The 19,434-nt window shown below is 32.6% G+C and overlaps 1 protein-coding gene across 3 annotated transcripts in view; it reads left to right on the top strand.

Annotated features, from left to right (window-relative positions):
* Nucleotides 1-15,944, top strand: part of Pawr (pro-apoptotic WT1 regulator) — a 123,476-nt gene extending 107,532 nt beyond the window's left edge. For all 3 annotated transcript variants that reach the window (XM_047551086.1, XM_047551088.1, XM_047551087.1), the window contains 3 exons: nucleotides 10,910-11,057; nucleotides 12,287-12,391; nucleotides 14,600-15,944. In XM_047551086.1, coding sequence (XP_047407042.1) covers nucleotides 10,910-11,057; nucleotides 12,287-12,391; nucleotides 14,600-14,686 — 340 coding nt within the window. In that variant the 3' untranslated portion in view covers nucleotides 14,687-15,944. The remainder of the gene's footprint in view (nucleotides 1-10,909; nucleotides 11,058-12,286; nucleotides 12,392-14,599) is intronic.
* The last annotated feature ends 3,490 nt before the right edge of the window (nucleotides 15,945-19,434 follow it).

Below are 19,434 nucleotides of genomic sequence, written 5' to 3'. Positions count from 1 at the left end.
AGAAACCATGCAATAATGTTTGGCATAATTTTACTTTCTTTTTTCTATGTTGGGCATGTAATCCAGCTCTTGCATATGCTTAGCGAGAGCTAGTACCATAGAGCTACATTGCCTGCCCCATAATTTTACTGTTAAGTGCATTTTATATATTTTATTTCTTGGTAAATTCACCACTAAAACTGAGCATACTGTTGTCTTTTTATTAATTTTTAAAAGTGTCATTGAAATGCAATTCGAATACCATAAGAAAACCACCCTTTTAAGGAATCTAATTCATCAGTTTTTAGTATTTCCCGGTGTTGTAGAGGTATCACCATTACCTGGTTCTAGGATTTGTTTCCCTCCCCTGAAAGGAAAGCTCCTACCCTTTAAGTACTCAGTCTCCATTCTTCCCTTCCCCTAGCTCCTGGCAGTCAGTAATTTGTTTTCTGTATTTATTTCTCCCTACTAGATTTCATGTAAATCTAATCACATAATATGTGACCTTTTGTGTCTGTCTTCTTTCAGTTAGTATAATGTTTTTAGAATATATCCATATCAGCATGTGTGAATATACCACATTTAATTTAGCCCATTCATTATTTGATGGTTGTTTACACTTTCTGTAAAACATGAAATATTACATACATTCTATAATAGCCTATAAAAGTTCATGTATAATTTTTTGTGTAATCCTTATTTATTCTTACAACACAGAAATTTTTCATATTGTTTTGTTGAAGGTCCCCCCCATAAAAGAAAAAACATAATAAACATTATATGTCAATTTTAATTCATCCAGAATCAGTTACTGTTTGTTTGGGATACTCATGTTAAGATAATGAGGAGTGGGCTAGGGAGATAGCTCAAGTGGTAATATTTGAATACTTAGGTATATTTTATGAAAATAAATATTAAATATAGTGAATATATGCTGTATTTAATAATTACATAGTCACTATATTCCACTATAGTCCTTACATTATATTCACTATAATATATATTTATTGTATTTATTTTAGGAAACCAGAAATAAGTATGTATAATGAGATCCCATAAAGGAACAACTTAAATCTTTTTTTTTTTTTTTTTTTTTTGTGGGGGGGTGAGGGAGTGTACTGAGGATTGAACTCAGGGGTGCTTTACCACTGAGCTACATCCCCAGCCCTTTTTAATTTTTATTTTGAGACAGGATTTTGCTAAGTTGCCTGGATTGGCCTCAAAATTGAGATCCTCCTGCCTTAACCTCCCAAGCCACTGGGATTATAGGCATATACCACCATGCCCAGCTGGAACAACTTAAATTTTTAACAATGAGACTATTATATTCATATAAACAGTTACAGTGCAGCCAGTAAGATGCTATAGAAAGATAATAAAACATAGGACAATTATTACCAGTTTATGTTAAATGGGGAAGGAGGAGGAGAGCATATTACAAACACTACAACAATATAGTCTGTCAAATATTCTTAATCTGAGATCTGCTGATGTCATGAGCTGCTAAAATTGTATGTAAAAAAAAAATAGTGGTTATTTTTCTGAGAAAATCTTCATTTTCCATTTGATTTTTAAAGGGATCTGTGATCCAGAAGGAAAACAATGTTGTAAATGTTAATGGTTGTTACCTATGGGTTTACTGAAGTATTAATTTATATTTTCTTAAATGAATATATATCATCATTTTAATAACCTAAGAGTTGATTTTGATTGCTAGTTATTGGAGTGTCTGTATTTAAAAGAAGAAGGGAGAGAAACCTACAAAGAGCAAAGGCTGTTTTGAGGCGTGGTAGGAGGGCACAGGTTAGTGAAAGGTAGTAAAAATACAGAAGCCAGTTGTGTACTTACTAGTTATATAGATATTTCATGATATATCTGAATACTTCTGAATACTTAATATTCATTCTAAAAGTAGATTTTAACCCATGGGTCTTATAATCACTAAGTTTTAAAATGTCTATATTAGTGGAAAATTCCTCTAGCTATAATCTCTTAATGCTGCCAATCTCATTCTCATGATAGTTTTAGAATAACAGTGTTATTTCTACAACACCCTCTCATCTTTCCACAGAAGATGTGAAAATTCCCAGAAGGGGAAAAACTTCCAGTAAAGGGTGGTATTTATCTTTGATGATACTGTTTATTCATTTCCCTTTTCTGAACATTATGGTTAATATCTTTGTAGCTAAAAGCAAATGGAGGATTCTTTTTGGATCTTATTAGTTAGAGATTTGTGTTAACATTCCTAAGTAGAACATTGCAAACTTTTTGGAGTTAATGAAACAATCTTTTATTGTAAGTATTTTCCATTGTGTATATCCGGCCTACAAAATAGGTTAAAAATGCTCTGTTTTTAGGATAAGCAGCTAAATTTGGCAGTAAAATCAAGTAACACAGTTCTTCATAATTATGACAGTATTCCTTTCAGTATTCCTAATATGTACTGGGGATATAAAACACTGATTTTATTTTTCAGTAATAATTATTTCTTGCTTTTAAACTTGTATAATGGTACCATTTATGTGTTAACAAGCATATTGTGAAGAGATTTTTTAAAAATTGTTAATAAATTCCTTTTAAAATACTGTTTTACTTTTTAATGGACATTTATTCATACTTACAGAGTCTAGTAAATTCAGTATACAATTTAGAATAATGATCAAGTCAGGTAATTAACATTTCCATCACCAACATTTATCATTTCTATATTTTGGGAATCTTTTGACTAGTTATTTTTAAATGTATCATAAATTGTTGTAGACTATAATTACACTACTATGGTATAGAACACTATAACTGTTTCCTCCTGTTTTAGTGTTCATTATCTAAGAGCTCTCTCTTGCCTCTCCCCTTTGTCTCTAGTGGCCACTATTCTATCATCTTCTTTGCTTCTCTAGGTAAGTCTTCCTCATTTGCGCTTGGGTATAGTATTTTGGTTGGCAGGTTTTTGTTTTGTTTCTTTTCTTTCTTTTTCAGAACTTTGAATATATAAGCCCATTCCCTCTGTCCTGCAAGAAATCTGCTAGCCTAATGGGTATTCCCTTATATGTGTCTTGATGCTTTTTTCTTGCTGCTTTTAGAATTCTCTTTGTATTTGACTTGACGGTTTTACTCAAGAATGTCTTTTACAGGGTATCTTTTTTGGTTGAGTCTACTTAACATTCTTTTAGCTTTCTGGATTCGGATGTCCATTTTTTTCAAGACTTGGGAAGTTTTCAGCTATTATTTTGCTGATAGATTTTTATACCTTTAATTAATTAATTTTTTTTTATGTGGCGCCGAGGATTGAACCTAGTGCCTCACAGCTGCTAGGCAGAGTACTCTATCACTGAGCCCCAACCCCAGCCCCTGTTAAATAGATTTTCAATGCCTTTTCCCTTCTCCTTTTAGAACTCTAATGTTGAGAATATTTGTTTACCTTAATGGTGTCCCATAGATTTCTTTGACTTTCTCCTTTACAGCTTTCCTTTCTTCTTCCCTCCTTCCGTGCCCTCCATTGTTGGGGATGGCCTGTCTTCAGGTTCCAAAGTATTTCTTCTCCTTGATCTAATCTATTGTTGAACTTTCTTCTTCCCTCCTTCCATGCCCTCCATTGTTGGGGATGGCCTGTCTTCAGGTTCCAAAGTATTTCTTCTCCTTGATCTAATCTATTGTTGAAGTGCTCACTTATATTTTTGATTTCACTGATTGAATTCTTCCAACACCAGGATTTCATTCTTTTTTTATGATTTCTTTGTTGAATTTCTTATCTAGATCGTGAATTGTTTTCTTCATTTTGTTGAACTGTCTCTCTGTATTCTCTTACATCTTACTGTTTCCTTGGAATCTTTATTAATAGACTGTTGGAATCTGTTTTTAGAGAATTACTCTGGAGAGTAATTTCTCCAGAAAGTTTCTCTGGAGAAGTCATGTTTCTTTGCATTTTCATTCTTCTCCACCCTGCCCACCCCCCGCCCCACACCCTTTTTCTCTCTTTCTTTGAGAAAAAGGAAAAAGAAGGTTTATTGCTTTGCTACCAAAGGAGAAACACAGGGACTCCTGTCCGAAAGGCTATGATTCTGCCCATCAGCAGAAACAGGGGACTTTTAAAAGAGTTGATACAGGGAAAATGAGATTAGGGAGGAGAGATCGGGATGGAGATCAAAGAGTAGATGATTATGAAAAAGAAGATCAGAGAGAAGATCAGGGAAAAAGGTTGGGAAAAAGAAAAATACCATGTAAGTTTCAAAGCCACAAGGGATATAGTCAAAGCATCAAGGAAACCTGTTTTCCCTACTGTCATGCTGGAGCCACAAGTGACTGAGAGGCATGTCCTTAGGCCCCATAGAGTAGTGTTGGTGGCTGCATCTGTCGATGAGGCACTAAGGATAAGGAGGATGTAGGGGAGATGGAGCCTCAGGCCCCCAGGAGATTGTCAGTTCCCCTGGTCAGGGCTGGGTCACCCATGTCCTGAAGGGTATGGTTCCATATGGACTAGAATTACAATAGCATAGCTGGTTCTAGCTGGGTTCATGAAGTTTCAGTCTTTAATGCAGTGTGGTAGAATGCTTATGGGGCTTCAGGGATGGCAAGGTGTAGTGGCCACTGATCCCTAGGGCAGAGAGAACTGTTTTGGTAACTCCATTTTCAGATGACTTCATGCTGTCGCACTCTGGAAATTGGAGATGGGACTCAAATGAGTTTCTTCTCTAAAGCTACACAGTCACAGCTGAAATAGTTCTCCAAACCGAATTCAGAGCTAGTGAGGACTGTGGAACACCTGTAGTTAGAACTGGTGCTGCCCATGTTGATGATAGAGGGCCCTGTGGGACTGTCTTGTTTACCTGGCAATGTGGAGTTACACCTGACTGGGGTGGGGGCAGGGGTCACAATTGCAGTAAGCTTTGTTCCTCTCTTTGTGCTTTGTTCCTGTCTCTATGCTGTCATCCCAGGTCTCCATGCCCTATAGAGTTTTTGCCACTCCCTTGCTGAGTTTTGTTTTCCCTCAGTCACTGTTCTTGAAGTATGATCATTCATTTGTTGTCCTAGTTCTCTGTGGAGGAGGTGAGTACTGGGCATCTCTATTTAGCTATGTTGGTTCCTCCTGTAGTTAAATACTATAGAATACTATTTTAACTTGTTTACTAGGTAAATATAAAACCATTAAGGGATATCTGTATTTCTGAGTGTTTGTTTATTGGTAGTTGTCAGCATTGTGGTTTCTACCTCAATATTTTGTGGTTTATGCAGAAAATCAGACTTTTTCTTTAAATGAAAAAAGGATCCTTTAAAATGTTTACCATCCTCTTCTATAACACAGCATGACTTCACTGTTATCTTACTCTTGATTTTCTTCCTGTCATTTTGCTGGTATTTCTCAGTCTTTGTAGTTCTTTCTGTATCTATTCTTTGTGTTAGCATTGTTTAGCTCTCTATTTTATTTTTGTTCACTATATCTGTACTAGAAATTTCATTTATTCCAGTGACTTCAGTTACTACCTATACATGTGCTGATTACTCCCTATCATTAGCTCCATTCCTGTATAACCAACAACTATTAAGCATCTACTTTTAGAAAGCTGGGCATGGTGGTGCCCATCTGTATTCCTGCTACTTGGGAGACTGAGGCAAGTGTGTCACAAGTTTGAGGTCAGCCTCAGCAAGTTAGTGAGACCCTATTTCAAAATAAAATATAAAAGGACTAGGGATGTAACTTAGTAGTAAAATGCCCCTGGAGCCAATCCCCAGTACTGCAAAACGAAACAGAACAATCTACTTGTAGATATCTGACAGGTATACTAAACTCAGCATGTTTTTAAAAAAAAAAAAGTGAACCTAATGAATTTTAGCAGTGTATCTACATTCACTCTTGCTAAAGCCAGAAGCTTTGTCATTGTTTTTGGCACCTTTTTAAACTACCTTACCTGTATTCAGTCATTCACCAAGACTTGTTGAGTTTATTTCCTGAATTGCTCATTGTCACCATTCAACTCTAGGACATCATCATCTCTTACATTTAGCCTCCAGACTGGCCTCTCTGCCTCTAGTTTTGCTTATCTCAGTTCATTTTGTAAAAACAATTCTGTAACTTTCTCTGCTTTAATAACTTCCCATAACTTTTATATGAAGCCTAAACCAATAGTCTCCAAAGTGGAACTGTACACAAGATAATCTGCTTAGGGTGCAGGAGGTGATTAGAATGTCTATTTGTATTTACCTTTTTTTCTGTAAAATATTAAGACCTTTATATTTAATAACTTGTACTGTTTACTAGTTAGTCATCCCTTCCTTCATGTCAGCTGGTTACTTGATACTGAAGGTATCCTAAGAAGTATGCTTTGTTCACTTTCTGCATGTTACACGATACTATAATTTGAATGTTCGTTTAATGGACTTATGATTTATCAAGTTATTACTCACAGACTGGTTAAGTCAAACCAAGTATGTAACTGCAGAGATGTTGGTCATTCAGCTGGCAAGATACACAAAATCAAATCTCATAAATTAAAATCTTTATGCTAATTTTGAGATTTTAAGTGACACTTTTTTTATTCAGTCATATTGTGATCCATGTCTTTCTGATTGATAGCCATTAAAAGTCAGATATGCAAACTGATAGCTCTTTGAATCCCTATCACAAAATGTTAAAATAAGATCTTCAGAAATGATGAAGATAAGATTGGAAATGTGACTCAGTAGTAGCTCGGTTATTGCCTAGCATGCAAGAGACCCTGGGTTTGATGTCTAGCATCACAAAACCTCAGGGAAAACAGAAATGATGACAATATATAGTCAGTTTTTCAACAAATGTTTGTCCCATAAATAATTAAAATTCAATTTTAGTTTTTTCATCCCTTTATGTTCTTTTGTGATACAGATATTTGTAAGTTTTATATGATCATATTATAAATCCTATAAAATAACAAGTAAATATACATATCAACATGGGCATATAATTAACAAAAAGTGGAGACCATTAGTTTAAATTATTATATAAAACAACTTTCAGGTTTCCTGCTTATTTTTGTAACCTCTTTCCTGACCTCTCTTATGTTTATATTTCATGCTTTAGTCATATTGGACATTTTTGTTTTTTAAATGGGCTACATACTTTTTGCTTCAGATACTTACACATTCTTAGACCCCCTTTTAAGACTAAGTTTAAACATTTTTTAGAATAGTGCTCTCAAAGTGTGGCCTTGAACTATCTCTTACCTACCTTTGACAATAAGAACACTAGAATGAACATTTAGAACCTGAATTGCAGTCAGGCACAATGGAGCACACCTGCAGTCCCAGTAACTGAGGAGTCTGAGGCAAAAGGATTGCAAGTTTGAGCTAGCCTAAGTAACTTAGTGAGATGCTGTCTTGAAATAAAAAGGGCTGGGGATGTCACTCAGTGGCAAAGTGCCCCTGAGTTCAATCCTCAGTATAAAAAAGGAAAGAAAGAAAGTAACCAAAGTTAAATTTTGCCCCTGTCATCATCACTTCCGAGTGCATGATTGGTGGACTTTGCTGTGAGCAGGAACAGACTGATTCAAGTGCTGTGGTGAGTTGTGTACTAGTTATGCTCAGCAACAGTATCTTAACAGTTTGGTATTTCTATGTTAGTTGTTTGTAACTCAGAAATGTATAAAAATTGAAGAAAATGTAAGCATTTATTATTTTAAAAATCATGCTGTTAATCAGATTTATATTTTGGCGTGTAGATAATAAAAAATAAATCTATAATAAAAATAAAACAAGTAAAAATTGTTTTCATTCTTTTAAGTTTCTGCTTTTGTAAGTATTATCTAAATCTTAGAAATAAAACATTTTTAAAAATTCTAATTTCCTGGTAACAAAGCAAGCTTTAATGATCTTTTTGGACAAAAAAAGATAACATGTTTTGTGAACATGACAGTAGTAATAAACTAAATGATGACAGTATGACAGTGGAAGTAATTTTAGAGATACAGACTAAAGGATTTTTTTCTAGTGTTTTTGTTTTTGTTTTGTTTAGTTTTGAGAAGTGTTATCTCTTATTATGTTTGAGATCAAGTTTTAGTCATAATTGGTGGAGGAATGCTAAAACCATAGTGGATTAATTGCAGCTATACTAACTACTGAGGTAGTAAAACCACCAGAATTTAAGTGGCATGTATATATGTCTTTAAATATATCTAAAACCAAATTCATTATTTGAAAGATTATTATTACATTAAAAAATTGATGAAAGCAGATGTTCAGGATTTCACATGTAAAACAGTATTTTGTGAGCTTCAATAAAGTCTCACTTTAGACAGCCAACCTTAAAAAAAAAAAAAACTTCTTATAAATAATGAGATAAATGTTAGTTGAATCTGTAGCAGAGAAGGTAGCCTGTGTACCAGTTTCCAGCAACACCATATGCATGTATTTAGGAGGAGGATAGTTTGAACAAAATTCATTTGTCTTACCTTTGACAGATAAGGAGTTTTGTTAAAATTGTTAACATAACAATGGTGTGAAGTAAGAATTTATTTTTCAGCTTCATTACTGGTAAATAACAGTTTGCACTAAAGTGCAAACTTGAAGGGCTACAATATTAATAAATGTGGTTTGAAGTTTTGCTTTGCTTTTGTAGTAATAAATTCTGATTATACAGAATTAGTGAGAAAACATATGTTGGAGATTGTGCCAGAATATAATCAATGTCCTGCTTCTTTCCTTGAGAAAGTCTTGCCGTGTCAGTTTAATGTATGCTTTTCCTATCAGCTGAATTAGCAATAAATAGTTCACTGCATTAAATTTGAAATTTTTTAAAAAATTAAATACTAACTTTTTAACACTTAAATAAATGTTAACTGTTATATGTTAATAACAAAACTAAACATTAACTGTTGTATGTTAAAATATACATTGGTTTTCAAAGGGAAAATTTCAGTTGAGTATTTGAACTTTGGGATGAACTCTTAGTGTTTTTGCAAGATAAGAAACCAGCTTGATCCCCAGCTTTTTATATATGTGAATTAGACTTTTTTAACTGATGGTTTTGCTTTAAAAAAAAAATCTCAGCCTTCTGTGCAAGGCAGGAATGTCACATGCTTTTCAATGGCAGCTAACATCAAAGAACAGAAAATGTTAGAAATTTAGGGGAATGTTTCTATGCCTTGCTGCATGCGATGGGTTCTGTAATATAGTAATAATCAGTAAAATAGGTAGTGATCTTGGTGTTGCATATTTGAAAATGTTATAATCATACCTTACAAATCTGATAGGAAATTGATTTCCATAAAATGTTATAAATAAAATTTACAAATTTTATTTTCTATAAAAAGAAAATACATGAATAGGAAATTTATAAATCAGGAATCTTTTCATCAGAAGTTATTATAGATTTCTGGATAAAGTATTACACCTGACTGCCAATGACAGATCAAAGACCAATGTTAAAGAGGAAATTTTCTGCATTTTGGATAAAAGTTCTTAAAAATGAATATGCTGAATTTGCTGAAATTGCTTTAAAATCTCTCCTACTTCTGTCAACATATTCCCATTGTATTAGTTTCTTTGAGTGCTATTATAACAAAACATAGAGTTTACATGCATTTTTATCTCTTCTGAGTTGCACTGTCACTAGTGAACTTAGATTAGATAAATTAGTAAAAGTTGTAGCCAACTTTCAATATTGCCCGCAATGAGCCCAACCTCTTTAATCCCCTCTCATACCAGGATGATGTGATAGTGTGTGGCAGATGTGATAGTGTGTTACTTCTGAGATTGATAATAACACTGAAGCTTCTGTCTTGGTTCCTTTGTCATTTTCTCTCTGGAATCCAGTTGCCATGTGGTGAACAGGCCAGTGGAAGGACCCACATAGGAGGAATTGAGGTCTCTGGCCAACAGCCATTAAGGAACCGAGTATAGTCACCCTCAGCCATGAGTGAGCTTAGAAGCAGAATTCCGCAGCCCAGTCAGGCCTTCAGATGACTGTAGCACTGACCAACATTTTGACTTAAAAACTCATGAGATAGATACTGAATCATAAGCACCCAGCTAAGGTCATTCTAAATTTTCTATTTGAAACTTTGAGATAATAAATTTATATTGTTTTAAGTCACTGACTTTTGGTATAATTTTTATTTATTAATAGATGATTTATACAGCAAGCAAGAGACAAACTCATTTAGTAAATTAAAATCTTTAAATATTGATATATGCTATTAATTCAGTATGCAAATTGGTGTTCACTTTAAAGAGCTGTTTTTCACTCATAACTTTTGGTTAAATTAGAGGTGTGGAATGGTAAAAGTTACTAGTGTGAGAGTAGGTTTCTTTTTTTTTGGCGGTACTGAGGATCAAACCCAGGGCCTTGTGCTTGCACAAGAGAGTACGTTTCTGTATGAATTGTCTATATGCATACTCTTGATGAAAATTCTTGTATGATCTCCTTTTACTTTAATTTTCCAAAAGCATTTTTATTTTATTTTATTTTATTTATTTTATTTTATGAAAATGTTGGTCTATGAGGGATTGGGATTTTTAAAAGAAAAAAGGAAAGAATAGTGGTTATTCACCACAGATTGTCTAGGAGATCTAAAATCTATTTTGTCATAGTTCTTATGGTACTATATGCTGATGTTATTTTAAAATGATTTTATTGCTACTATATTATAATTGGTTATATTCCCTGTTTACTGAAAGCTCTCTGAAGGGTAGAATCCATGTTTGTTTTTGCTTTTAACGTCTTCAGTACCCAGAATAAAGTCTGGTACACTGTAGGTATTGGTTGAAAGAGTTAATGTTCCTTTTACATTTTTCTTATTGTGTTGGAATGATGATATAATTTTTGTAGTTGTAAATATGTCATCTATTATAACCATTTGTCCTTGGGGAATGTTCATTATGTCAACTGAATAGGAAATATTCTTAGCATTTTTCTTGTAGAATACTAGGGACTTTTATCAAATATATGTTTTTATTTCCGTAGCACAACTGCTGCCTCTGAAGATGATGTCTCAAGTAGATACACCCGAACAGAAAGAAGTGGGTTTAGTAGATACAACAGAGATGCAAATGTTGTGGGTAATTTGGTCTCAAATAGCACATTGGAAAAGAAAATTGAAGATCTTGAAAAGGTATGCGATATAAATTGAGATTGATTAAATTAATACATTATTGGGATTTTTTTTTTTTTCAGTGTCATAGCAGCTGAGAGAGAAAATAAATTGAAATTTGTTGGGGAGAGATAGTGCCCAAAAAAGAGGAAAAAGAAGAGGGCACTAATGGGAGACACTAATGTTGATCCATATTTCCATGCATGGTCAGAGAGCTTTTAGTCACTGTCTTATGTTTTAGTTTCTAGATACACGGTGACAGGATATTTTCTGAACTTCCTTAATATTTTTCATTCCAATTTTGATGATGTGTAAAACTAGGCCAGGCATAGTTGTATACTCCTGTAGTCCCAGTGATTTGGGAGGCTGAGGGACAAGGATCATAAGTTGGAGGCCCATCTCAACAGTTTACCTGGGCCCTAAGAACTTAGCAACACCTTGTCTCAAACTAAAAAATAAAGGGCTTGGTGGTTCAATCCCCAGTATAAAAAAACAACAAAAAACACTTTAGAAATAGAGCAAATTCTTGTATCCTTAATATTTAATGGTTATTCCTAGTCTAAGTGTGTAAATCTCTAATATATTGGGCAGTCTCTGTCTGAGCTGGTAATATGTTCTACTGTGTGTTTATTATATTGTTCAAACAGAATCAATTGTCAGTAACTGGCAGAACCAGAAGTGAAATTAAGGACCAGTTCTCTGATTCTTTACTGGTGTGGGTTCTTCCTTCCCTTACTGAGCGTCTTAAGGAATTCATTGGAAATCTTCATATATCTAAGATACTTTACCAGACTTACAAATGTGTGCCTTTTGCCTCTTTTTTGAGATAGGATCTCACAGTGTTGCTCAGTATGGCCCCAAACTCAGACTCAAGTGATTCTCCTACCTCAGTGTTCCAGGTAGCTAGGACTACAGGCACATGGCATGTACCTAGTACAAGTTCTCTTTTTAGAGGAGAATGGAAAAATTAAAATTCACCTTTTCCTTTTTAATTTACAGATGTTTTAAATGTTTAAAAGTTTTTAAAAGTCATATAATTATAAACAATCTACTCTTGAAGAAATAAATGGCATTCTCAAAATCTTGCGCTTAATGTCAAACTGGTTAAAAGGATCTAAGGATCTTCACCAATGGTATTGGGCACTTTAGCTATGTTTAGAATCTGTCACTGTTACCTGTAGATACATGTCATTTAAGATTGTAAATAACCCGTTACTTCCCAATTAATGCTATTTAATTATATCTACCAGGAAGTAGTAAGAGAAAGGCAAGAAAACCTAAGACTTGTGAGACTGATGCAAGATAAAGAGGAAATGATTGGAAAACTCAAAGAAGAAATTGATTTGTTAAATAGAGTAAGTATATCACATATTTAAATTCCCAGGTTGCTTTTTTTTGGTCAATTGGATGAAAATATATAAATATGAAGAAAATAATTGCATTGCTCAATGTTTGTTCTTTTGTTAATGAGGCAGTAATTTGTGGTGAGAAACATTATTTCATTTTATAAACTGATTTCCTCTGGGCAATGATCAGTTTAACTCAATTTTATTGTTTTAGAGATGAACTCAAGAAATGTATTCGTTTTGTGTTTCGTTAAGAGTCTGGAGGTGAGAGGCAGCTTATATAAAAATGAATATTGGCACAGAATTGCATCAATAAAGAATTGGTATTTTATCATTAAGTGGAACTCCGGATGTCTTTGTAGGTAATTTCACCAGTTTTTGTGTCCAGTTGTACTTAGTATATTTTCAACTTTAGACTTAGTTTCCAAGCTCCGTATTATTCCTTTCTGTAGCACTTTTTATTTTATTCCCATGCCCCAACCCCAGAATTTATTGCTGCTTAAGAAGCAGGCAGGTCATACCTTCATAATGGTGATGAGAAAAGATCCCATGATTTTGCTTTTTATAGGACTTTACATAAAGATGGAGGAAAAAAATATTTGCTTCAAGGAAAAAAGGAGCAGTCCAATCTTAACTATAACCATGAAGGAAGAAAAGATAGCTCCATTATGTGCAGAATTGTTCTCATAAAGTTTGAAGGCAATAAGTACAGGTTATAGAAGAGGACAGTGATACAGTTGAACTTGCTTAAGGTCACATATAATCATTGATTGAGCCAATATTTGACTTCAGTTATTAGAAAGCCTTTTCATCTTGGTTCCAATGCAGACATTCCTCTATTTGTGGTGGAATTCAGTTTTTAAAATTCTGTAAATATTTTTGATGTTTGTGATATATTTGTACTCTTAGGCATTGTGAACATTAAAAAAGATAAAATCTCTTCCCTTACCAAGTTTATACCTAGTAATGATGTATTGACATATTTCGTCATTTAATTCTTAATTTTACTTAGATCTCACTTGTGATAATCTTAGGAATCCCATATTTTTAGTTGTTGTCTTAACAGATTTATTTCCTAACCTCATTCTGATTTTTTAAAGTTTTTAAATAATTTGCCTAATTGTCTTTAAGACAGTGTACTAAATTTATGAGAAAATTGCTATCCTATAGCAAGCACACTTGTTATTCAAATTGTGTCAAGTTTTAGTATTATAAATAGCAAGGATAAATCTATAAATGTCTGCTTTTCTAAAAATTGATATATAGTCTGCCTTGAAATAATGTTTCTAAATTAAACCTCACAGGGGATTGTATTAGTATTAACTAGATGGCTGCATATTTGGAGCTAGACTTAATATAGGTAACATAGAGCTGGATCATATACTTGAAAGTTGGAGAGTGAATGCCTACTTTAGTGACTTCCAGTTTCTTTCAGCTTTAATAAAACTTCTGCCTGAAATAAAATGATCATCGAAAGAAGCTCAACATATAAATTGAACCAGATTAGTTCTATATGTCCCAGATCCCCTCTTCTGATTGCCTCATTTCTGTCAACTTCTCCGACTGTCATCCCGTATATTCTCCTTTAAAGGTCACACACAGTGCCAGGCATGGTAGTGCATACCTGTATTCCCAGCAATTTAGCAAGACCCTGTCTAAAAATAAAAAGTGCTGGGGACGTGGCTCAGTGGTTAACTAAGCACCCCTGAGTTCCATTCTTCGGTATTTAAAAAAAAAAAAAAACTTGTGGTAGGGTATTTCCAGAGCTTGAATGTGTACCCTTTAATGCCCAATTTGACACAAGGTTGTAACCTTGGACCTTATAATACATATGGCCTGCATATATATTTTGTGTAGCCCTCAGTTTTGAAGAGGTGAATGGAATTTGTTTTTAACCCCCAAAATTAAGTTATTTATAGTAATTAAAAATTGGAAGATTTACTATTTTAAAACACTGTCTTTTGACCTCCTTTGAAAAACTGAGTAATCTGGAAAGAATTGGCTCATATACTGCTGATAACAATGAAGAGTCAAGTAATAAATACTCATTTTAGCTGGGACAGAATCAACTAAAGTTATTTATAGAAATTTTCCTCATTTTAAAATTAACCAATTAATTAATTATCTTCATGTACTTTAAAATGTTTTTAAATCTCCTTTAGCATATTTTTAAGTATTTTAAAAGTATTATTTTCTTTTTTTTTCTCCCCTTTTAAGGACCTAGATGACATAGAAGATGAAAATGAACAACTAAAGCAGGAAAATAAAACTCTTTTGAAAGTTGTTGGGCAATTGACAAGGTAGAAGATTCGAGGCCCAATATTGAAAAAAATATTTTAATAACTACTGGTTGAATGTTATAGTTAATGCTAGGAAGATATTCCTATGCTGCAATACATTAAAATAACTATGTATATTTATTTCTAGAAAATGGATGTTTATTTTCAAAATATTTCTTTTTCATTATTAGTTTAAAAAAGCATCAGTCTTTTATTTCTTAAATAAGTAACATCTTTCAGTTATTGAAATGATAGGTAATGTCTCTTTTGGTTTTGTGTGGTATTCAAATAATATATGGTTTAAAGTCACAGCCATTTGGATATATTTTATCTGTTAGTACATTTTCTCCATAAAGGTATATACATAGTCTTTGTTTACATGAATTCAAGTATTTGGAGGAATTACCTACAAATGCCTTAGTATTGATGTGCGGCGTTTTGTGTGTTGAAGTTTTGGTCATTAAGGTCTTTGTCTACTGAAATTTTTTCTTTCCACTTATTCTAAATGATTTAGAGTAACAAGTAAAAGTCGCACTATTCTGTGTAACAGTATCTTTTAAAGGAAAGCTATTATACAATGTCAATTAATATCATGTTCTAGTTGGCTAAAATTAAGAGAATACTTGAATTATGTTATAGTAAATGAGTTTACTATTTTGTCTTTGAATACTGAAAATTTTTTAATTACTTCAGCTTTTAAAAACATAGTTATAATTTTAATCTATAATTTCCTATGTAGGTACTACTTTTTTTATTGTTCCAAGGCTTATTAGTGAATATGGGATATTTAAAAAGCTGTTTATTCTGCAGGTCTCAAAGTGTGTGTAATTTCAGCATTTAAAAGAAAATTCAGCATTTTATTATCCATATGCATGAAAATCAGAAACAAAATATTTATCCACACTTAAGACATTTATACATATATTAACAAAACAACATGTAAGCAGGAGCAGTACTAAAATACATTGCCTAATTTCTAAGTTGGAAAACACTGTGACACAGTTTTTCTCATGTGACTATTTTTGTATCCCAATTTTAAGGGCTTCTTCTTTGCGACACTGAAATTTTTAAAAAGTTATTTCTTAAGAATTATAAAAATGGTCTCTTCTATTAAATAGCCTTAATTCTTAGGGTTGTTTTATATTATATTTTTATGTTGAGTAAGAGCCCACACCCTTCCTTAACATATGTTAAGAATGTCTGCCTGGCAGTAGTACTGATATCCTTTTATCCCATCAGTGTATGAAAGTGGCTTGAATATAGTAAAATCCATTTTGGTTACACTACTGTTTTCTTCCTTTACTTGCAAGCTCATGCATTTATTCACTGTTAGAAAAATAGGGAAGGTAAGACAGTTAGGAGAAAATGTGGAGTAATTAATTATAAATATCAAATGTTAAATTCTGAAAATTTCTGCATTCGCCTAAGTTATTTTCCGCTCCCCACTTCAGAAGTTTCAAGATTGACTGATCATCAGAATCACTTGAGGAACTACAAAGAATCCCTAACTTTAGTTCCTGAATAGGTTTAAGTTGATATCCTGGATTCAAGAATTTTTGAAGCTTATCACCTGATGATTCTGATTATAACTTAGTTTTGGAATCAGCTACTGTTGTGTTTGTGTCTTTACTCCAGTAATTTCCAGTGAAGACCCTGAAATTGACAATTTCATTTACCTAGATTTTCCTCCTTTTAGTTTATTTAATGATTAACCTGGTTCAGGGAACAGTTTTTTATGTCCATATAAATGTTTACTGCTCCCAAAAAGTTCAATGTTAGATTCCAAATTTGGTATAGTTACAGAATTACTATTAATCACTTCCTTCTTGGAGATTTTTATCCAGTATGGGAGCAGTGATCTGCTGCCCACATGTCAAGGTTGTGTGCTAGACTTAGTTACCACCTTGATTGTGAGGCACTCATCTCTCTTTAGTCACCCTTAGGTATATGGCAGAAATATTCCCATTTCCTAATTCTTCTTTACCCTTTACATGTTGTGAAGATGCTGTTAGTATCCAACTTTAAAATGTATTAGTATATTGGTTTTTCTATTAAAAAAATTACTTTGAATTTTCTACTTAATTCATATGTAGATAAAGGAACATTTCATTTTACTTTTTAAAGTTATATCAGTTACAAATGCTTTTAAAGACTGGGCTATTTTGAAATTTTCCCTTTCTTCTTTTTTGGTAACATTTCCAGTAATGATTTTTGCTTTTTTAGCTTAATATACTAAAGGCATATATAGGAGCCTGACAATTTAGACAAAGCATTTCACATGTAGTCCTTCTGTCATCATCTTCTGTATTTCACATTCAGAGTTTTACCCTATTGAAAAATGAAGTGGGATCTAACAACCCTTTGAAATTTATTTAAAATGTTAATATTTTAAAAAGAAAACTTAAGGATGAGAGGGGTGGGAGGTAAGAAAAAAAATAACAGAATGAATAAAAAACTATTACCTTAGGTAAATGTATGATTACACAAATGGTATGCCTTTACTTCATGTACAAACAGAGAAACAAGATGTATCCCATTTGTTTACAATAAAAATGAATTAAAAAAAGATAAGTGATATGTACTGCCCTAGAAAATTTGATATTTTCAATAAAGTATAAGTAATTTGTGAAATTTAGACCTAATAGGAAATATTATTTCTCATGTCTCCTGGGAATTTGTGGCATAATAAAGCACATCCAGAGTTCTAATGTATTTATGACATCATTTTCCCGAAGTTTATTATCTTTAAAATGAACACAACTTGCCTCCCTAATTCTGATGTAAATTAATTTGAAAATGACTACCAATTTTTATTTCATTTTTCTAGAATATTGATTATTGTAATGCAGTTATCTTTAGAAAGGAAGGGAAAGGATTTGTGATATTATTTTTAAGTAATCTAAGGAATTTACTAAATTATAGATTATAGCACTGTTACACTTGTTCAAGTAGTTTAAAATGTAGAAAATTAAGTATTGAGGCAAGTACATGAAGCATTATACTCATTTGTTCCTTAATAAATTAAAAAATGTTAAATTGTGATAGAAACACAATGTATTCTTAAGGTGAAAAACCTACCTCAGTTATATTTGGTTTCTGTTTTCTGGAGTAGTCTGGATTTTTGTAATTAGAAATTGAATGTAAAATTTTGAGTATACTTTTACTTTGTTGAAAACAGTACAAGTCAGAGTAATGCAAGCATCTATATGCGTGATATCATAAGACAAAACAGTGGAGACCTTGGATTTGATGTTGGTCTGATGTCCTAAACACCCTTCACATTTTGTTTTGTAGTTTTATGATATTGAATAACTAGTAAGTTCCAAGTAGTGTTGGCACTTATTTAATAACTAATCATGATTTTGTTAACTTGTTCCAAGATTTAGGTATATATTTTCATTCTTGCAGTAGATGAAACCAAGAACGTTTTTCATTAGAGAAATACGTTAAATGAGAAGGAATCAGCATTTGAGATTCAGAACTTTAAAATAAGAAGTTCAGATCTGTGGCAAACATTCTCATCGTATCTATACCAATCCTAATATGTAATAGCAAATCTTGACTTCTTTTCATTGGATGTATACTCTCATAAGTAAAGGCCATTCTCTTAATGAGAATTTTAACTTACACTTTTCGAAGAACTAGCCTGACACTTTCCTTTGGTTTCATTAAACTGAAAGCATAATATTAATAGCAAGTTTGCTAAATAAGCACATTGACAGAGGCATCTTCCCCCATGCTTTTCTGATTTTCCTTGATGTATGTAAGTTGAAATCATATACTCTCCTTTTTCCCACACAATAATTATGTGTGAGTTTGTAAAAGTATGTATGTGGGGATTGTATTAAATTTTCATACCTATCTCAGCACATATTTAGTCACCTGGGTATACTGTTACAGGTGTTACAGAATTTTTAAATAAATGGACATGAACCAACTCTTCTATTTAGCAGTGTACGATCTATATAGTGTGTTTCAGTAGCACATAGCATACATAGTCTTAGCCAGCATTAACCTGTCTAATCTGAATAGTTCATTCAAAAGTATTTTGAATTAATTATCCAGAAATTGTCTTTTAGGTACTATTTAATTTGTTGCAACATTGACTGAACAGTGGAGGGAAAGAACTGATGCATAATAAAAAGTATCTTAGTATATTTTTTAGATAATTGTACATTAGGAAAAGAACATTATTAAGGAATTTAAAGCAGTAATGAAGTGAAAAGAATTCAATGTATATCAGATCCACCAAACTGTTGATGATAACAATGAAATGTGATTTCAAGTTAGTATTTCCATATATAGTACTGATTAATGATATATTTTTAAGTATCGAAAGTGTCTTTAATCTACAGTTCCACATACTGGCAGTCACTCTGATAATAATAAAATGTTAGTGATGATCACTCGATGGACATTAAGTATCTGTCTTTTGTTTTCTCCTTTGGGCACTTTTAATTGGATATGTGACTTTTTTGGTGAGCTTGTTTCTTAAAAGATTTGGCTATGCTATTCAGGGTATATCTTCCTTCATGTTATTTTTCTTAAATTTAAGAAGTAACTGTTGGTACCAGCAAAGACCATGTGAAAACAAAAACTTAATATTTTGTTCAAAAACCAGGTAATTCAGATAACCCAAATATTGGTGGAAAAAAATCCAGATAACTTATTGAACATACTAGTATTGTGTACCTCTTTGATCATTCCTATTACATACATTTTCATTGTGGAATAGTCAAGTTAATATAGATTCACTTTTAATATGCTTTGCAT

Source organism: Sciurus carolinensis, chromosome 4, assembly GCF_902686445.1.
Source record: "Sciurus carolinensis chromosome 4, mSciCar1.2, whole genome shotgun sequence".
In the NCBI taxonomy this organism is placed as follows: domain Eukaryota; kingdom Metazoa; phylum Chordata; class Mammalia; order Rodentia; family Sciuridae; genus Sciurus; species Sciurus carolinensis.
This window is presented reverse-complemented; position numbering and strand designations above follow the sequence as displayed.